We start from the raw sequence: 22,217 nt of genomic DNA, 5'->3' as shown, positions 1-22,217 counted from the left end.
TTCCCCAAGGCCCTCGCAGTGAAAGCGAGGAGTCCTAACCACCGGACCGCCAGGGAATTCCTGAAAGTTGCTAAGAGAGTTAATCTTAAAAGCTGTCACCACAAGGAAAAAATGTAGCTGTGTGGTGATGGATGTTAACTAGACTTATTGTAGCGATCATTTTGCAATATATACAAATATGGAATCATTATGCTGTACACTTGAAACTAACATAATGTTATATTGTCAATTATATAAATAAAAAAATTCACTCTCAAAATTTAAGAAATACATATTAAAACAATAAGATTGTATTTCTCATGTATCAGATAGCAAAGATTCTAAAGAATAATACCAGTCAGTGTTAGTAAGGTTTCATGGAAATAAATGAGTACAGCCTTTCTGGTGGGTAATTTGGAAGTCATGTACTTAATAGTGCTTTCTATCCACTCACCACCCTTATTTTACTTTTTCCCTTACATGGCCCATTCTCTGCAACTCCTGCAGGCACAATTAACAGGATGTATAGTTTATCTCTAGGTTTGTTTTTCTTGGAGTCCTGAAATCATCTCTGAATTTGCTTTTTAGAAAATTAATTCCTTTAGGGAAAGAACTATCTTATATCTTTTCTAGTATAAAGAATACCTCCTGACTTCAGGCAAATGCTGGATAAATATTAGTTAAAGTAGTCTAGATCAGTGATTCTCAGCAGTGTGGCACTACTTCGAAAGGGGTATTTCAGTTGTCACAATAATGGAGGGGGAGGAATGGCCGGGGCTGGACAGGCACCAAGGATACAAGACATCTTGCCATGCAGGGGACATTCGTATAGGTGAAAAACCTACCTCTTTATTATCGTCTGAGCCTGAAACGTAACATTTATACATTGAAATGCATATATTATAACTTTCTTTCCTTTTATTTTTATCCTAAATTACAGTTAGATCTTTATATTGATTTTTAAATTGAGATATAATTCACATACTGTGATGTTCATTTTCTTTTAAAGTGTACAATTCAGTGAATTTAGTATATTCACAAAGTTGTACAATCATAGCCACTATCTAATTCTAGAACACTTTCATCATCCCCAAAAGAAACCCATTAACAGTCATTCTCCATTCCCCACTCCTCCAGTTGCTGGCAACCATTAATCTACTTTCTGTGTATATAGATTTGACTGTTCTGCACATATCATATCAATGGGATCATACAATATCTGGCCCTTTATGTTTGTCTTCTTTCACTTAGCATGTTTTTAAGGCTCATCCATGCTGCAGCATGTATCAGTAACTCATTCCTTTTTATTGGTGAATAATATATTGATTTTTGTTAATTATACGGGTAAGAAGTTATATTATCTATGCACTTTATTTTAGGATAGTAAAGAAAGTGTTAACAAAATATGTTATAGAAAGGAACATTGGATCAGAGCCACTAATCTAGCTGGAAAGACAACACACATGTATGTAAAAAGGCAATTAACAACCCAAAAAAACATATTACCAGGGTATAGTTAAATTTTTCGTGGACAAAGGTGCACAGGTAAGGATTAGGCAGAGGTCAGATTTGAGTGATAGATGCTATTCAGTTAATGGATTGGCAAAGCTTGCAGTGAGATACAGCCATCCGAAAGTTAAACTGCCACCCGCATAGGATGCTACTCCGTCTAAAGTAATCTCCATTGAGCAATTTTCTTCTTCGACAAGCCCCTGGAGTGATGAAGGAAATTAGCGGAAGTAAAGTGAGCGGTATGGAACTTAATGGATTGATAGCTCCGCGGTGGCAAACCTAAGGGTTGGGTTTTGCAGAGCTGGGAGGGGTCAACACCGACCCCTGCTGGAACTCCGCCGCCACTTTCCTCGCGCGCCTTTGTCCAGCTATTTAGGCCCATATCGGCTGCCGTGGCGGGGGCCACGCTCAGCTGTTGGGGGGCGGGGCCTCCGCCAACTATGGCGGGCGAGCTTGAGGGTGCTAAGCCGCTGAGCGGGTTGCTGAGCGGCCTGGCTCAGGACGCTTTCCATGGGTACCCGGGCATCACGGAGGAGCTGCTGCGGAGTCAGCTCTATCCGGAAGTGCCACCTGAGGAGTTCCGCCCCTTTATGGCGAAAATGAAGGGGATTCTTAAGGTACCGCTACTCCCTGCAGCCTCCGCCGCGGAGTCGAATCTCTTCCCCGCCGCCCTCCGACTCGTCACCCCAGAAGCTGAAAGGCTTCCCTCCTCAGACCTCCGCTCTAGGGGCTCCTGGATCCCCTGCATTCCTTCAGATCCCCTGCACTCGCTCTGTCCCTTTTTTCACTTTCTTAGGGCTCCCCGCAGCAGTGCTGACCGACACTCACCGGAGAAAACTTGGGTTTTGTCTCCAGACACTTCTCTCTTGTGTAGGTTACGATTTCGAGTTGCCTCGGCGGATCTGTGCGCTCCATACTTTTTAAAATTAAGAGCGATCAAGCTATCAGCTTTCCCAGGCCGTGGAAGTGTTCAATAATGTTAAAGTGATCATGTGTATGCCGGATAAGGGGTGGGTTAGCCGGAGTGAACCCCAGCCAAGCAGTCCACTGTATGGTTAAGAGAGCACGTTCACCAGCTTGAAGTCAAAGAGTAGCTCAGCCTGTCCAATAGAAATGTAGTGAGAGCCAGACATGCAATTTTTACCATTTCTAGTAGCCACATTAAAAAAGTAAAAAGAAAAAAGTGAAATTAATTTTAACATTTTGTTTAACCTAGTATATCCAAAGTATTATCTCTTCACGTGTAATCAATATACAAAATATTAATGAGATGTTTTAGATTACTTTTTTCACTAAGTCTTTGAAATCTGGTGAGTATTTTACACTTAAAGCACATGTCAGTTTGGACTAGTCACATTCCAAGTGCTCAACAGTCACTTGTGGCTAATGGCTACCATATTGGACAACACTGGTTTAGACTAAGAACTAGTGATAGGACTGAATCTAGTAATTAAGTGTACTCTAGAGATAACCTGTAAAAATTATTTTTGTGGGCCTCCTATGTGTTAGGAACTCTGTTAGACATGTTATATTTTATTTAATTCGTTTCTTGCAAAAACCTTATGTGGTGTACACCCATTTTAAAGATTAGGAAACAGGCTCAAGGAGTCTAAGCATTTAGCCTAAGCATTACACTTTGATTAAAGTCAGTGTTGATATTTCATCTGTTATCCTTTTGCAGTTACTGTGTTTCAGAATTGCTTATGATACCTTAAAAAGGCAGTTATTTATTTTTTTTTAAAGATTTTGTTGTTATGGACCATTTTTAAAGTCTTTATTAAATTTGTTACAATATATGTATATTTTTACATCTTTATTGGAGTATAATTGCTTTACAATGCTGTGTTAGTTCCTGCTGTATAACAAAGTGAATCAGCTATATGTATACATATATCCCCATATCCCCTCCGTCTTGAACCTCCCCCTCATCCTCCCTATTCCACCCCTCTAGTTGGTCACAAAGCACCGAGCTGATCTCCCTGTACTATGCGGCTGCTTCCCACGGGCTATTTTACATTTGGTAGTGTATATATGTCCATGCCACTCTTTCACTTTGTCCCAGCTTCCCCTTCCCCCCAGCCCCCCACCCCCTAGTCCTCAAGTCCATTCTCTACGTCTGCGTCTTTATTCCTGTCCTGCCCTTAGGTTCATCAGAACAATTTTTTTTTTAGATTCCATATATATGTGTTAGCATACAGTATTTGTTTTTCTCTTTCTGACTTACTTCATTCTGTATGACAGATTCTAGGTCCATCCACCTCACTACAAATAACTCAGTTTTGTTTCTTTTTTAAGGGTGAGTAATATTCCATTGTATACATGTGCCACATCTACTTTATCCATTCATCTGTCAGTGGACACTTAGGTTGCTTCCATGTCCTGGCTATTGTAAATAGTGCTGCAGTGAACATTGTAGTACATGACTCGTTTTGAATTATGGTTATTAATTTGTTACAATATTGCTTCTGTTTTATGTTTTGGTTTTTTGTCCACGAGGCATGTGGGATCTTAGCTCCTAACCAGGGATTGAACCCTCACCCCCTGCATTAGAAGGTGAAGTCTTAACCACTGGACCACCAGGGAAGTCCCCTATGTTTCTCTTTTTAAGACTGCTTTTGCTTAGAGGATTTGAATCTGGACAAAAAAACAAAGCAATTATTTCACAGAAAGTAAATGGATTGTCTCATAGAAATGTAAGGAGTAGCATCTCATATGTGATTCTAGACATTCTAAGTAATTTTAGTTGATATCATAAATCACTAGTGAATACCTTGTATTTCTATCAAATATTACCCTTTGAGTGGTCAGAAAAGGTTTCCTAGAGAATTTGACATCTTACCTGAGTTTCTGAAGTGTTTGCTAGGTCTACAGGGGTTGAGGATAAGGGACTGCAGGCCAAAAAGTAAGAACAGCACTTGTGTAGGCAATGTCTTAGGATTTCTAAATATTGGGGGCTACTTCTCTCTAGGTGGCCCGTATTTTGATTCTTTTGTTTTGTTATGAGATAAAAATTGCAGTATACTGTGAGAAAAGATTGTCTAGAAACTCTCTCTCTTATTTTCTTTAAAATACATTGCTAAATAATATCTAGGTCTTGCTCTCACTATTCTCAGTCCTCTGCCCAAGGCTAGAATACTTAAGTTTTCTGAGTGGTTTTTGAGTAGCATGGTTCTTTTGGTATTGGGAGTAGAAAAGAAGATTTGCCTGTGCCTGGCAGCACAGCTTCTGCACAGCTGCTGGTCTGAAGTACCAAGGGAAATAGCCTTTGATTGTTCGACTTAAGGCTGAAACTATGGGCTCAGGATAACATCTAGTTCCAATCTTCATTTACCTTATAAGCAACACTGAGGGATAAAACATCTCTCTAATTCTTATGGAAACATAAAAAGCAAACATGATTTTTAAACAAAAAGACTTTGAGCAGAGATGGAATGTCTAGCTGCAATAAAAGAGAACATACACAAATAAACATGATGCAAGGATGCTGTAGCATTTGGAAATAGAGGTCTGAGTGGACTGCTGTGGACAGAAAAAAGATATTAGTTCCTTCTGGCAGATGGAGATGCCATTTTTGTTGGGTTTTTTCCCCCAAATAATTAATTATTTTTTTAAAGCTGCATTGGGTCTTTGTTGCTGCATGCAGGCTTTCTCTAGTTGCGGTGAGCGGGGTCTATGCTTCATTGCGGTGCGCGGGCTTCTCGCTGCGGTGGCTTCTCTTGTTGCGGAGTACGGGCTCTAGGCGAGTCGGCTTCAGTATTTGTGGTGTGCAGGCTCTAGAGCACAGGCTCAGTAGTTGTGGCGCACGGGCTTAGTTGCTCTGTGGTATGTGGGATCTTCCCGGACTAGGGCTCAAACCCGTGTCCCCTGCATTGGCAGGCAGATTCTTAACCACTGCGCTACCAGGGAAGACCCATTTTTGTTGTGCTTGAAGAACGTGTAGAGTATTTTAGACTGAAATGAAGGGCAGCCACATAGGGCATTTAGGCTAAGAATATAGCTGAGGTGGGGCAGGAAAATGTGGAGCAGCTTCAAGAAATGGTGAATAGCCCAATCTGACCAATGCATGGCCATACCCAATGTAGAGTATTGGTGTAGGAGGCAAGAAAAAGTGAAACAACTTTTTTATTCCTACTAACCTTTACTCCTGCATTTTTAGCAGGGTATTTTTTTTCCCTTCAATTAAAAAAATTTTGGTAAAGTACATAAAACATAAAATTTATCACCCTAACCATTTTAAAGTATGCAGTTCATTGGTATTAAATACATTCATAATATTGTGCATCCATCACAACCATCTGTATCTATAACTCTTTTCATCTTGTAAAACTGAAACTCTGTACCATTAAACAGTGACTCCCTATAAACCACTCCCCTATCCTTCTACTTTCTGTCTCTATGATTTTGACTACTCTAAGTATCTCATATAGGTGGAATCATACAGTATTTGTCTTTATGGTGACTGTCTTATTTCATCCAGCATAATGCCTTTAAGGTTCATCCATGTTGTGGTATATGTCAGAAATTCCTTACTTTTTAAGGCTGAATAATAGTCCATTGTATGTATATACCACATTTTGCTTATCCATTCACCTGTCAGTGGACACTTGGGTTGCTTCCTTGTTTTAGCTATTGTGAATAATGTTGCTATGAACATGGGTGTACAAATACTGCTTTGAAACCCTGCTTTCAGTTCTTTTGGGTATATACCCAGAAGTGGGATTGCTGGATCATATGGTAATTCTGTTTTTAATTTTTTGAGGAACTGCCATTCTGTTTTCAACAGCAGCTGTGTCATTTTACATTCCCACCAACAGTGTACAAGAATTCCAATTTCTTCACATCCTTACCAGTTATTTTCTGTGTGTGTGTGTGTGTGTATGTGTGTGTGTTTTGATAGTAGTCATACTAATGAGTATGAAGTGAGCAGGGTATGTGTTTTTACGTATTGATGAGAGCACAGGTCAAAACAGTTTTTCTTTTGTCTGTGGAGTCTCAACAGTCTTGAATTCAACATGCAGGCTAGAATAAAAGCAGTGAGGAAAAATACTAAAGAAAAAAATGTAGGAGTCTAAGCAGAGGGAAAAAAACTGAGGATAAAAATGGAGTAGTACCTCAATTGTCATTTGGTGGCCATACCTTTCAATCATCTATAGACCATCAAGTTCTATAAAGAGAATGAAAATGAAAAGGGACAACAGGGATAGGAGGAAAGGGAAGGAGGGATGTGTAACTCCCGGCAGGGAATGGGCAGTGGGTACACATTAATAATCTCCTTATTGCCAGCTGCCTGCATTCATTTATTCATAGCCCGTGTTTCAAATTCAGGTGCTTCCTGAGCTGTAGCCTTTCCCTCTAATCTTCACGTTCCTTGCCTGGGTGTAGTGTACTGATTGCTCACATTTGTACTGGTCCCTGTTTTCCACTTGAAATGGAGCTTTTCTACCTTACTTTGCTGGGATATTGACCCTCTGTAGCTTTGCCTGTTGATCACAAAAGGACAAAGCCTTCATCTGCTCGTAGATACGTGAAGATGACTGTTCACTTGCTTTAGTTTTATTTTTTGGTATCTCCTGTGAAGCAGTGAAATCAGTGAATTGAGAGTGGTGTGTTTAGTTAGGGAAATGACATCCTATATAAATACTCTGCCTTTTTTTAAAAAAATTTATTTATTTATTTAGTCTGTGCCAGGTTTTAGTTGGGGCACGTGTGACCTTTAGTTGCGGGATCACGGCATGTGGGATCTTTAGCTGCGGCATGAAGGATCTTTAGTTGTGGCATGTGGGCTCTTTTTAGTTGTGGCATGCATGTGGAATCTAATTCCCCAACCAGGGATCGAACCCAGGCCCCCTGCGTTGGAAGCTGGAAGTCTTACCCACTGGTCCACCAGGGAAGTCCTACTCTGCCGTTTTTAGCTAATTTTTTTTTGCTCACATTTGTAATTTCAACTTCTCATAGATATGTGTTTGCATACTCTCTATTTCTTGCTCCTGCTGTTAACCTCGCGGGTATGCTCCTTAATTCTAGTTTACTAGAATTCTAGGAAGGATCTTTAACTATGAAGCTGGATCACAGTTCGTACACTTGTGTTCTGTATTCACTACTGCCCTCTGTTGGTGATGATATTATATTTCATCACTGAAATCTCATGTTAAACAAAAAATTTTTTTAAAAAAATTTATTTATTTATTTAGGCTCCGCCGGGTCTTAGTTGTGGCATGCGGGCTCTTTAGTTGCAACATGCATGCGGGATCTAGTTCCCCGACCAGGGTTCGAACTCGGGCCCCTGTATTGGGAGCGCAGAGTCTTACCTACTGGACCACCAGGGAAGTCCCTAAACAAAAATTTTGATGAAAATTCTATTGAATTTTTTTGGTCTATTGTTGATATAATTCTTTATTCAGTTCTGTCAATCAAATGTTAATTTTTCCATTTCTCTTTCCCTCTATAATTTTTTTTCCTTTTTTAAAAATTTTATTTTATTTATCTTACTTTTGGCTGCATTGGGTCCTTGTTGCTGGCACGCAGGCTTTTTCTAGTTGCAGTGAGCAGGGGCTACTCTTCGTTGCAGTGCGTGGGCTTCTTATTGCGGTGGCTTCTCTTGTTGTGGAACACAGGCTCTAGGTGCACAGGCTTCAGTAGTTGTGGCTTGCGGGCTCTAGAGCACAGGCTCAGTAGTTGTGGCACACGGGCTTAGTTGCTCCGCAGCATGTGGGATCTTCCCAGACCAGGGATCGAACCCATGGATTCTTAACCAGTGCGCCACCAGGGAAGCCCTCCTTTTTTTTTTTTAATTGAACTATAGTTGATTTACAATATATGTTTCAGGTATACAGCATAGCAATTCAATATTTTTATAGATTATACTCCGTTTAAAGTTAGTACAAAATAATGGCTGTATTTCCCTGTGCTGTATAATCTATCCTTGTTGCTTATTTTATTTTCTCTATAATTTAAAATTTTAAAATGTTTAGATCTTATTTTATTTATTTATTTATTTATATTTATTTATTATTTATTTATTTAGGCTGTGCCGGGTCTTCGTTGCAGCACGCGGGATCTTCATTGCAGCGTGCGGGATCTTTAGTTGCAACATGTGAATTCTTAGTGGCAGCATGCATGTGGGATCTAGTTCCCTGACCAGGGATTGAACCCGGGCCCCCTGCATTGGGAGCGTGGAGTCTTACCCACTGGACCACCAGGGAAGTCCCTAGATCCTGTTTTAGAAGTCTACAAATACATGTGACAGCCTATGGATTGGCCTTCCTATTCCACTTCTGCCTCCTAGTCTATTCTCAGCACAGCTACCAGTGAACCTCTTTTTTCCCCCAACTTTATTGAGATATAATTGACAAATAAACCAGTGATCTTTTTAAAACATACATCATACCTACTAACTCTCATGCTTTCAACCATTCCATATTCATGGCTTCACCTCAAACTTCAAATAAGATCCAGTCCTTTTACCATAGCCTTCAAGTCCTTGTGATCTCCCCCTTACCTATTTCTCTGATCTCATTGTCTTATTCCAGCCACACTAATCTTGTCTTTATTTAAACCTGGTAGGTGCTGTCTGAATTTCTTTAGGACCTTTGCAGGTAGTTGTCCATATGCCTGCGGTGCTCTTCCCCCAGATATTCACATGGATTGTTCATTTACTTCATTCATTTTCTACTTAAAAGTGATTTCCTATGAGGTCTTCCCTGATCTATACAAAGAGCCTCACCCTTCCTCCCCACTCTTTTTGCCCTGCTTTGCTTATCTTCATACTTAGCACTAACTGAAGTTATGTACTTATTAGCTTGTTTATTTGTTGACTCCCCTATTATAATGTAAGCATTAAGAAGGCAGGACTTTATTATTATTTTTTCCTTTTTTATCACTAACACCTAAAACTGTTTCTGGCATGTGATATGCACTTAGTAAAAATCTGTAGAAAATGTGAATGAATGGATAGTGCTTAAATGTGGAGATTGCCATTGAAAAGGTAAGCACAGAGAGAAAACCAACACTACTTCTGTATGGGGAGAGCTGGAAGGTATAATACTCTGGAAGGCATGATCAGGGGGTCAGCGAGCTATGGCCCCTGGGAGAATCTGGCCTGCAATCCGTTTTTTTTTTTTTTTTTCCGTTTTTTATAAATACATTTTTATTGGAACATGGCCACATGCTCATTCATTTTCATCTTGCCTATGACAGCTTTCACCACTATAATAACAGAGTTGAGTGGTTGTGACAAAGATCTTGTGGCCTTCAAAGCCTAAGATATTTACTGTCTGAACCTTTACACAAAAAGTTTGCCGACCCCTGTTTCAGAATGTTCTTAAATTCATAATGTTTGGTATTTGCAAACAACATTGTATGTAAATTATAAGTTGGTTACTTGACTCAAATCTAAAATAGGAATATTTAGGAAATAGGGATTATTTGCTCTTATGTCCTCTTGAGGAATTTCACTAGTTTGTTCTTTATGCTCATGAGGTTTGTGGTAAATTAAAAATAAGCTTTGGGCTTCCCTGGTGGCGCAGTGGTTGAGAGTCCGCCTGCCGATGCAGGGGATGTGGGTTTGTGCTCCGGTCCCGGAGGATCCCACATGCCGCGGAGCGGCTGCGCCCGTGAGCCATGGCTGCTGTGCCTGCGCGTCCGGAGCCTGTGCTCCGCAACGGGAGAGGCCACAGCAGTGAGAGGCCCTAGTACCGCAAAAAAAAAAAAAAAAAGCTTTAATAATTCTGTAGTACTCAGTGTGTGTTCTTGGTAAAACATGGTTATAATTTGAACTTGGAATTTTTCTTCATATTCAGAGGATGTAAAATTTTTGTTTATTAATATAATTTAAAATATAAAATTTAATGTAAACTTGAGAATCGAGTTTTTACTGTCAACATATGAAAACTGGTTTAAATTTATTTGAGAAAATAATATCAGTAACATATATTAAGATTTAAAGTAGTAAAAGACTAAGAAATATTTGTATTTTATTTATTTTAAATATTTATTTTATTTATATTTGGCTGCATTGGGTCTTCATTGCTCCGCGTGGGCTTTCTCTAGTTGTGGCAAGTGGGGGCTACTCTTCATTGTGGTGCGTGGGCTTATCATTGCAGTGGCTTCTCTTGTTGTGGAGCACGGGCTCTAGGCACGCGGGCTTCAGTGGTTGTGGCATGCGGTCTCAGTAGTTGTGGCTCATGGGCTCTAGAGCGCAGGCTCAGTAGTTGTGGTGCACGGACTTAGTTGCTTCGCGGCATGGGCTCGAACCAGGGCTCGAACCCATGTCCTCTGCCAGGGCTCGAACCCATGTCCCCTGCATTGGCAGGAGGATTCTTAACCACTGCGCCACCACGGAAGTCCTGAAATATTTGTATTTTAAATACCTGGTTTTGTCTCTTCTCTTGAAGCTATGAAAATTTATAATTTTTTTGAGAATTAGATTGACTGGAAAGGAAAGACCTGTGGTAATACAGTTTTTGTATATCTTATAATGGGGATAGATCATGTGACGTATGCTGGATTTAATTTAATTTTTAATTTTGCAAACATTCAGCTACCTATATGCTTTCTCTTAATAATTTGTATTGTAAATATTTTTTAACTTTATTAAAGAAAGTATAGAAATTTGAAATGTGTAAAAACATACACTATCATCTGCTGATATGACCATTATTAATATTTTTGTACATTTATTCATCCAACAAATATTTATTAAGCATACATATGTTTTTAATGGAGAGTAGACTTTTTTTTTTTTTTTTTTCGGTACGCAGGCCTCTCACTGTTGCGGCCTCTCCCGCTGCGGAGCATAGGCTCTGGACGCGCAGGCTGAGCGGCCATGGCTCACAGGCCCAGCCGCTCAGCGGCATGTGGGATCTTCCCGGACCGGGGCATGAACCCGTGTCCCCTGCATCGGCAGGCAGACTCTCAACCACTGCACCACCAGGGAAGCCCGAGAGTAGACTTTTTTAATTGGTATTTTCACCATTGTGTTTAATGTGTTCATTTAATTTAGAGCCGGTAAGCAAGTCCACGAAAGGAACGTCACCAACTAAATGGTTTACGTTACTCCTCCAGTGTAGTAAAATTTTCAGTACATCTTGGTTGTCCTTTTTACAAATCCTCCAGAACCTCACGAAATGCTTGGCCCGTGGTGGGCAGTAGTAAATCCATCTTCATTAAGCAGCAAGTATTAAAAAATAATTGAAATTCTGTTAGAGGTACTAATTGAAGATATTCTATATTTACTTCACCTGACTCCTAAAACGTAAAATAAAAGACAGCGTACAGATACTTAGGCCTGTGTAACAGTGAAGAAAACTCAGCTTGGAAAGAGTTGGTCATTGGCCAACAAGAAATTTCAACAAATTTAGACTTGATGGGATTCAGTGGCCTCTGGGAGATGGGGGTGGGGGTGGGTGGGTGCCCAACCCGGGCACCACCTGGCTTCCCTAAGCATCTTAATTATATACCATGCACTATGCTTGGGATACAGCAATAAGCATCACAGCTGTAGTCCCTGCCCCAGTGGATCAGATAACTCCAGGAGAATATAGGCATTAAGCTAATGGTTAGGGGTATTTGGAAAAGGCAGTCACAGAGTACTCTGTGTCAACTTAAGTAAATTATAGGCAGTTTAGAGTAGCTCCTAGCCCACTTGACAGTGTGAACAAAGAAAGAGAAAAGGGGGGAAAAGTCCTACTTTAAAAAATTTTTTGGCTGCATTGGGACTTAGTTGTGGCATGTGGGCTCTTCGTTGTGGTGTGCAGGCTCCTTTCTAGTTGTGGCACATGGGGTCCAGAGTGCGTGGGCTCTGTAGTTGCGGCTCTCGGGCTCTCTAGTTGTGGCACGTGGGCTTAGTTGCCCCGCGGTATGTGGGATCTTAGTTCCCTGACCAGGGATTGAACTGGCATCCCCTTCATTGCAAGACGGATTCTTAACCATTGGAAAACCAGGGAAGTCCCAGTCATACTTTTTAGATATAGTGGACTAAAAAGAAAAGAAGAAACAGCACAGAACTAACTTCCCCTAGTTGTCTAGCCCTGGTCCCAAGGTTGAGGTTTCTCATGAATATGGCTGATGAAAGTCATGATAATGTCTTTCCTAGATGAGTATATGGCTGCTCTGGGACCTCATTTTCAGTTTCTTGCCTTGATCTTTGGGACCATATTGGCTGTCAGAGTGTCTCTTGACCAGACCAAGATGTGTGCTGTAGTAGCTCCAACTTCTCACTGGGGCTCAGCTTACTTACTGTGCCTCTTCTCAGATCCTGAAGCATGTTCTCAAGTAGCTCCTTAAGAAAGGATATATGAGAGGTAATTTTTTTCTTTTTAAGTCATAACAGATATATTTATTCTAGTCTCACACTTAATTGCTAGTTTGGCTGAGAAGATATTTCTAGGTTGTGAATAATTGAGTCACAGTTTTGAAGGCATTGTTTCATTGAATGTGACTTGTCTTTTTCTCTCTCTGGAAGCTTTTAGGATTTTCTCTTTATCCTTTATTTCCTCGAATGTCACTGATGTATGATTTTCATTTCATTCTTTGGGCTACTGTGTGCCCTTTCACTCTGGAGACTCATGACCCTTTAGTTCTGGGAAAAGTTGTATTTCTACTTTATTTTCTTTTTCTTAAATTGAAGTATAGTTGTTTTACAATGTTGTGTTAATTTCTGCTGTACAGCAAAGTGACTCAGTTATACATACATATATATGTGTGTGTGTATATATATATACATTCTTTTTTTTTTTTTTTTTTTTTTTTTGTGGTACACGGGCCTCTCACTGTCGTGGCCTCTCCCGTTGCGGAGCACAGGCTCCGGACGCGCAGGCTCAGTGGCCACGGCTCATGGGCCCAGCCGCTCCGCGGCATGTGGGATCTTCCCAGACCGGGGCACGAACCCGTGTCCCCTGCATCGGCAGGCGGACTCTCAACCACTGCGCCACCAGGGAAGCCCTATACATTCTTTTTTAAAATAAATTTATTTATTTTATTTTTAGCTGCTTTGGGTCTTCGTTGCTGCGCGCGGGCTTTCTCTAGCTGTGGTGAGCTGGGGCTACTCTTCATTGCGATGTGCGTGCTTCTCATTGTGGTGGCTTCTCTTGTTGCAGAGCATGGGCTCTAGGTGCGTAGGCTTCAGTAGTTGTGGCACATGGGCCCAGTAGTTGCGGCTCATGGGCTCTAGAGTGCAGGCTCATAGTTGTGGCGCACGGGCTTAGTTGCTCTGCAGCATGTGGGATCTTCCTGGACGAGGGCTCGAACCCGTGTCCTGTGCATTGGCAGGTGGATTCTTAACCACTGCACCACGAGGGAAGCCCTACATTCTCTTTTATATTCTTTTCCATTATGGTTTATCCCAGGACATTGAATATAGTTCCCTGTGCTATGCAGTAGGACCTTGGTATCCACCCATTCTATATGTAATGGTTTGCATCTACTAACCCCAAACTCCCAGTCCATCCCTCCCCCACCTCCCCTCCCCCTTGCCAACCACAAGTCTGTTCTCTATGAGTGTGTTTCTGCTTCATAGATAGGTTCATTTGTGTCATATTAGATGCTACATATAAGTGATATCATATGGTATTTGTCTTTCTCTTTCTGACTTACTTCACTTAGTATGATAATCTCTAGTTGCATCCATGTTGATGCAAATGGCATTATTTTGTTCTTTTTTTATGGCTGAGTAGTATTCCGTTGTATCATATCTTCTTCATGTACCATATTTTCTTTATCTATTCATCTGTCAGTGGACATTTAGGTTGGTTATTTTCTTATCTCTTTTTTTCTCTATTCTCTTTCTAGCACTCTGATTTTTCAAATGTTAGACCTTCTAGACTGAATCCTCAAATTTTATTTTCTCTATTTTTCGTTTATTTGTTTTTTCTTCTACTGTTTGGTAGATTTCTCAACTTTGCCTTCTAGCCTTTTCTTTTTTGGCTGCACCACACATCATACAGGATCTTAGTTCCCCGGCCAGGGATTGAACCCACACCCCCCGCAGTGGAAGCGTGGAGTCTTAACCACTGGACCGCCAGGGAAGTCCCCTTTCTAGCCTTTTAATTGAATTTTTCATTAGATCATGTTTTTAATTTCCAAGAGTTTTGTTTTGATATGGACAATATCCTATATTTAGCCAATGTAGGAAAGGAAGAAGTTTTTCCTTGACTCTCTTGGGATTCCTGGCCAGGTCTGAAATTTAAACTGACAAAGACAGATTGACAGGAGAGAAGTGTACAAATTTTTTAAAAAATAAATTTATTTAATTAATTTATTATTTTTGGCTGCCTTTGTTGCTACGTGTGGGCTTTCTCTAGTTGCGGTGAGTGGGGGCTACTCTTCGTTGCGGTGCACGGGCTTTTCATTGCAGTGGCTTCTCTTGTTGCAGAGCATGGGCTCTAGGTGCGTGGGCTTCCGTAGTTGTGGCTTGTGGGCTCTATAGCACAGGCTGAGTAGTTGTGGCGCACGGGCTTAATTGCTCCGTGGCATGTGGGATCTTCCCGGACCAGGGCTAGAACCCGTATCCCCTGCATTGGCAGGCAGATTCTTAACCACTGTGCCACCAGGGAAGCCCCGAGAAGTGTCCAAATTTGTTTAATATAAGTTTTATGTGACAAGGGAGCCTTCAGGAGGAAATGAAAACCCAAAGAAACAGACCTGAGTATTTTATGATATGTTTGATGAAGAGTGGACAGTTCATGGAGAAATAGGATAGGTTAAGGAATATGAAGTAATTGTAGTAAACTGAGGGAATTTAGCAAGGCCTGTTTGTAGGCTTCTTCTTGGCATTCCTTTGTTTTGCGAGATAAGAATGGACGTTCCATTCCTCTGTGTATAGTGAGGGCACCTCTCACATGAGGGTTTTATGACCTATTTTGGGGAGAAGGTTGGTGAGGAGGTCAGGGTGACTTTCCTCCTCTTCCTTTTCTTAAATTACTTCACCTTAAGATACTCAGTATGCCAAGGTGCCATAATTTGGGGTAGAATGTCCACAACCCCATCACCATCAGCCTCTCCTCTCTTTTTTAAAATACAAGGAGGAGGGGCTTCCCTGGTGAGGCAGTGGTTGAGAGTCCGCCTGCCGATGCAGGGGGCACGGGTTCGTGCTCCGGTCCGGGAGGATCCCACATGCCGCGGAGTGGCTGGGCCCGTGAGCCATGGCCGCTGAGCCTGCGCATCCGGAGCCTGTGCTCCGCAACGGGAGGGGCCACAACAGTGAGAGGCCCGCGTACCGCAAAAAACAAAAAACAAAAACAAGGGGGAGCATACAATACATAATTTTCTGCATTTGGCTTTTAAAAAATTTGACTCTATATTTCTGAAAATGTATTTTTTTCTTCTGGCTGTGTTAGGTCTTCGCTGCTGCGCACAGACTTTCTCTAGTGGCAGTGAGCGTGGGCTACTCTTCGTTGTGGTGAGCGGGCATCTGATTGCGGTGGCTTCTCTTATTGTGGAGCACAGGATCTAGGCATACAGTAGTTGCAGCACACTGGCTCAGTAGTTGTGACACACGGGCCCTAGAGTGCGTGGGCTTCAGTAGTTGTGGCGCATGGGCTCAGTAGTTGCAGTGTGAGGGCTCTAGGCAGTGTGGGCTTCAGTAGTTGTGGTGCAGGCTTCAGTAATTGTGGCTCGTAGGCTCTAGAGCGCAGGCTCAGTAGTTGTGGTGCATGGGCTTATTTGCACCACAGCATCTGGGATTTTCCCGGACCAGGGCTCGAACCCGTGTCTCCTGCATTGGCAGGCGGGTTCTTAACCAGTGTGCCACCAGGGAAGCCCCAATAACCTGGAAACTTTTGTGGAAAGTACATATGGTAAAAGCAGAGGCTTAAAAGTGAATTTGGTATCAAGTTCACAAAATGACTCGAGGTCACTGCCCATTAGTGATTTTGTTATTGTTGTCAAAGAATGGTTTTACCAGCTTTTCTTTTGAAATTTCTCTTGTGGCATATACGCAGTGGAGAAGCCAGTTGTGAAAAAGCCATAATGCTTTTAAATATCGAGCTTTCTTGTCTCTGAAGTAGAGTTTTTGGATTTATTATATAATGATAAAAAATTTTACTGTGTAAGATATTTTAAAATCTGGTATTGGCCTTTCTTTACAAATGGAGAAAAGTATGTAAAGTAGTATCTTTTTGATACTTGAGTCAGTTTAAGAACGAACTTCACCTGTATACGTTTTGGACAGTAAATATTAAGTAATAAGAAATTAACTTGAGTATAAAAAATGGATGCAAAATATCTGGTCTTAAAATGTTTAGATCAGGAGACATGAATAGGATAGACTGAAAACATTTGACTTATTCTATCATATTTTCAGGATTCATTTGTTTTCTGTCTTAACTATAAGCAGTAATTCTCTTTTTCTACTTTAGATGGCAGTAGAATATTGGCTTGCTAGTCACGCTCATAAGATATGTTGGAAACAACGTAATGTTTAAAATGTTCTTTCTCTTGAATTGTTCTAGTTCAGAAAACAAAGTTGGCCACTCAACAATAAGAATTTCTTATCCAAAAGAAGTCTAAATATTTTGTTTGATATACTGAATTTAGTAATATCATTTTCTGGAAAACTTAAAGCTTTGTAAACAGATTCCTTTTGCTACAGTTCTTTAGGTTTTGTGTAAGTAAATTTTACTAATTTCATTGATGATTTTTAAAAATTTAATTTTATAATATATTTTTAACTGAGATATAGTTGATGTACAGTATTATATAAGTTACAGGTGTACAACACAGTGATTCACAATTTTTAAAGGTTATACTCTATTTATAGTTATTATAAAATATTGGCTATATTCCCTGTGTTGTACAATATATCCTGTAACTTATTTATTTTATACATAATAGTTTGTACCTATTAATCCCCAACCCCTATCTTGCCCCTCCCTCACTTTTGGGAATTAAGATAATAACTCATGAGATCTCTGAAGGATTGGCAAACAACTATTTGATGTTATATTTTTTATGTCACTGGACATCACATGATAAAGCAGCAACTGCACATTACCAGCTAGAATTTGCAGATTATGTGAATAGGTTCAAATGACCTGTAATGAGGTGTTCTGTAAGTTTTTTTCCTTTCTTTCTTTGTTTAGAGTAAAATGCATATTAATTGAAGACCTTTTTTTGGTTCTCCTATCTCAAAGCAACTATTCTAGGTCTGAAAACTTGACTTGGGTTGAAGGAGTTCCTGGGTAGGAATATTTTTAAAGAAAATTTCTATCTTTGATTTACCTATCAAATACAGTCAGTCCTGCTTATTCATGGCTTCTGCATCAGAGGATACAGAAGCACAACTGTACTATGCCATTTCATATAAGAGACTTGAGCATCTGTGATCTGTGGACACCAAGGGACAACTGTATTTATTGAGTCCCTAATGTGCTATACCCTGCTCTGTACACAAAGGTGAATGTGATAGTCCATGTCTTAAAGAATCCTGTATTATATGGTAAATGCCTTAAGAAAGGCATAAATAATGTGTTCTGCTAGAATGGATCCTAGTTTATAATCCTTATAAACTACAGAAATATAAAAAGTCAGGGGCTTTTGGTCATAATAAAACACCTCCTTCTTTTGGCTTTGTTTTAATTTAGAATGTAATTTTTATAAATTTTAACTTCCTTTAAGGTTCATCTTTAATAAAAATTTATGTTTCAACTAGTTCCTTTTTTAAAAAAGAAAGCCATAGGGCTTCCCTGGTGGCACAGTGGTTGAGAGTCCGCCTGCCGATGCAGGGGATACGGGTTCGTGCCCCGGTCCGGGAGGATCCCACATACCACGGAGCGGCTGGGCCCGTGAGCCATGGCCGCTGAGCCTGCGCGTCCGGAGGCTGTGCTCCGCAATGGGAGGGGTCACAACAGTGAGAGGCCCGCGTACCGCAAAAAAAAAAAAAAAAAAAAAAAAGAAAGCCATATGATACTAAATTGTAGAAATTTTGGTATGGGTTGTGTTATGTGTGCATGATTAAATTTAATGTTTTTATATGCCAGTATGGGATTATCTCTGAAAGATACTGTCCTCTGTCATGACATCTGATTTCTTCCACAATTTTCTATAGAGTTCTTCCTTCCTCCCTTCCTTCCTTCCTCCCTCCCTCCCTTCCTTCCTTCCTCCCTTCCTTCCTTCCTTCCTTCCTTCCTTCCTTCCCTCCCTCCCTCCCTCCTCCTCCCTCCCCCTCCCTCCCCCTCCCTCCCCCCTCCCCCTCCCTCCCCCCTCCCTCCCCCTCCCTCCCCCCTCCCTGCCCCCTCCCTCCCTCCCTCCCTCCCTCCCTCCCTCCCTCCCTTCCTTCCTTCCTTCCTTCCTTCCTTCCTTCCTTCCTTCCTTCCCTTCCTTCCTTCCCTTCCTTCCTTCCTTCCTTTCGGGTCTTAGTTGGGACTTAGTTGGGATCTTTGTTGCCACGCACGGACTCTTCATTGCAGCGTGCGGGATTCTCTCTAATTGTGGCATGTGGTGTCCAGAGCGTGTGGGCTCTGTAGTTGAGGTACACGAGCTCAGTAGTTGTGGCTCACGGGCTTAGTTTCCCCGTGGCATGTGGGATCTTAGTTCCCTGACCAGGGATCGAACCCGCGTCCCCTGCATTGGAAGGTGGATTCTTTACCAAGGGACCACCAGGGAAGTCCCTATAGACCTATTTCTATACAAAGAAGCTACCATTTATGAAATCCTTAAATTTCCGATATGTTTTTCCTGAGCATATATTACATAGCATATATTATATTTGATAATTAAGAAATAATCAAACATTTACAAATCATTTATCATTTATTTAAAATATGTTTGTTTATTCAAACAAACATTTATTGAGTACCTGCTATGTCCCAGGTCCTGTGCCTGGCACTGGAAATATGAATGAACCAAACTGACAATTTTCCTGCCTCCTGAACCTTACACTGAAGAGGGGCTGTGATTTCCTGACAGTAAACAAGAATATGTGCATAAAGGAATGGTGGCAGAAAATGTATTCATTTTTTATGTACTTCCTCCCCTTCACCTCTAATAATCTTTTTTGATCCATTAAAGTCAATGACAGACACTTCCCTGGGATAATGAATCTTAAGTCATTAGTATCTTTGATTTTCTTTTAAGAAAACCACTAGATTTTACTTAAAATCAAGGTGATAGATGTTAACATATTAATCTTATATAAATTTCATGTTTAGAACGAAATCTCCTAGTATGTTATTTTTTTACCATCCAGATTTGCTTGGTATATAATAAATTTCTTGGTATAGAGATATAAAGTGACTTAATTTTTCTATTGAGGATTCCACTCCTATACATATATCATACATGAGATGTACTCTTCTTTAGATCTCTTTAATTATCTGTCCCTAAAGTCAGTGGACCTTTGTATCTTTTCTGGCTTTTCAGCTAGTTCCCTAGAAAGAACACTTAAATTTTATTTTTAGACACTTGTTAATTGAATATAGCATACATAAAGAAAGGTATACAAATCACATGTGTGCAGCTTAATGAATTTTCACAAACTGAACATACCCATATAACCAGCACCCTGATCAAGAAACCAAATACTCCTAGCACTCTGGAGCCCTCCTTATGCCCTCTTCCTGTCACTAGGCACCCACCTCCAAGGGAAGCACTTTCCTAACTTGTAATACCATAGTTTAGTTTTGCCTGTTTGTGAACTTTATATAAATGGAATCTTATAGTACATACTTTTGTGTCTGGTTTCTTTCACTCAACATGTTTATGAGATTCAGCATTATTGCATATAGTTGTAGAGTCATTCATTCTTATTGCTGTAGAGGACGGGTCACTAAACTATGCCCCATAGGCTAAATCTGGTCTCCTGCCTCTTTTTGTATAGCCAGTGAGCTAAGAATAGTTTCTACTTTTTTTTTAATGGTTTAAGAAAAAGAATTTTTTTGTGGCACACGAAAATTATATGAAATTCAAGTTTCAGTGTCCATAATAAAGTGTGTGGTTGCTTTTGCTCTACAAGGGCAGCATTAAGTAACTGCAATAGAGACGGGATGATTGGCAAAGCCTAAAATACTTACTGTCTGCCCTTTATAGGAAAAATTTGCCAACTCCTGCTGAATACACCAGTGTTTGAATATATCACAATATGCTTATCCATTCTACTGTTGTTAGGGATTTGAGAAGTTTCTAGTTTTTGCCTTATTATGGATAGAAGATACTACTTTTCTTTTTATAAGTTTAATTATTTATTTTATTTTTATCTTTGGCTGTGTTGGATCTTTGTTGCTGCACGCGGGCTTTCTCTAGCTGCGGCGAGCGGGGGCCACTCTCCTTTGCTGTGGGCAGGCTTCTCATTGCGGTGGCTTCTCTTGTTGCGGAGCACAGGCTCTAGGCTCATGGGCCTCAGCAGTTGTGGCTGCTGGCTCTAGAGCCCAGGCTCAGGAGTTGTGGCGCGCGGGCTTAGTTGCTCCGCGGCATGTCGGATCTTCCCAGACCAGGGTTCGAACCCGTGTTCAATGCAGTGGCAAGTGGAGTCTTAACCACTGCACCACCAGGGAAGTCCCTGAGTTGTATTTCTTTTGAACACCTATATAACTGAAATGTGCTCTGCTTTGAAGCTGCAAATAATTAAATATGTTTGTATATTCTTTTCCTCAACTTTTATAACTCTGTTATCTCTCATCGTACATTTTACAGCCTTTCCAATAGTTCTTTAATGGTCTTATGACCTAGTATAGCTAGTGCAGTATTTATCTTTTCTCTCATTCTTTTTGAATTTTATTTAATTTATTTTTTTATATAGCAGGTTCTTATTATCTATTTTATACATATTAGTGTATATATGGCAATCCCAATTTCCCAATTCATCCCACCACCACCACCACTCCCACCATTCTCCCCCACTTAGTGTCCATATGTTTGTTCTCTACATCTGTATCTCTATTTCTGCCCTGCAAACAGGTTCATCTGTACCATTTTTCTAGGTTCCACATATATGCATTAATATATGATATTTGTTTTTCTCTTTCTGACTTACTTCACTCTGTATGACAGTCTCTAGATCCATCCATGTCTCTACAAATGACCCAATTTCGTTCCTTTTTATGGCTGGGTAATATTCCATTGTATATAGGTACCACATCTTCTTTATCCATTCATCTGTCGATGGGCATTTAGGTTGCTTCCATGACCTGGCTATTGTAAATAGTGCTGCAATGAACATTGGGGTGCATGTATCTTTTTGGAATATGGTTTTCTCTGGATAAATGCCCAGTAGTGGGATTGCTGGGTCATATGATAATTCTACTTTTACTTCTTAAGGAACCTCCATACTGTTCTCCATAGTGGCTGTATCAATTTACATTCCCACCAGCAGTGCAAGAGGGGTCTCCTTTCTCCACACCCTCTCCAGCATTTGTTGTTTGTAGATTTTCTGATGATGCCCATTCTAACTGGTGTGAGGTGATACCTCATTGTAGTTTTGGTTTGCATTTCTCTAATAATTAGTGATGTTGAGCAGCTTTTCATGTGCCTCTTGGCCATCTGTATGTCTTCTTTGGAGAAATGTCTATTTAGGTCTTCTGCCCATTTTTGGATTGGGTTGTTTGTTTTTTTAGTATTGAGCTGCATGAGTTGTTTATATATTTTGCAGATTAATCCTTTGTCCGTTGATTCATTGCAAATATTTTCTCCCATTCTGAGGGCTGTCTTTTCGTCTTGTTTGTAGTTTTCTTTGCTTTGCAAAAGCTTTTAAGTTTCATTAGGTCCCATTTGTTTATTTTTGTTTTTATTTCCATTAC

The 22,217-nt window shown here is 40.5% G+C and overlaps 1 protein-coding gene across 1 annotated transcript in view; it reads left to right on the top strand.

Annotated features, from left to right (window-relative positions):
- The first annotated feature begins 1,907 nt into the window (after positions 1–1,907).
- The window catches only part of COMMD1 (copper metabolism domain containing 1), a 159,043-nt gene continuing 138,733 nt past the window's right edge, over positions 1,908–22,217 (top strand). The window contains exon 1 of the mRNA XM_065891384.1: positions 1,908–2,108. Coding sequence (XP_065747456.1) covers positions 1,932–2,108 — 177 coding nt within the window. The 5' untranslated portion in view covers positions 1,908–1,931. The remainder of the gene's footprint in view (positions 2,109–22,217) is intronic.

Source organism: Phocoena phocoena, chromosome 14, assembly GCF_963924675.1.
Source record: "Phocoena phocoena chromosome 14, mPhoPho1.1, whole genome shotgun sequence".
NCBI classification, from domain to species: Eukaryota; Metazoa; Chordata; class Mammalia; order Artiodactyla; family Phocoenidae; genus Phocoena; species Phocoena phocoena.
This window is presented reverse-complemented; position numbering and strand designations above follow the sequence as displayed.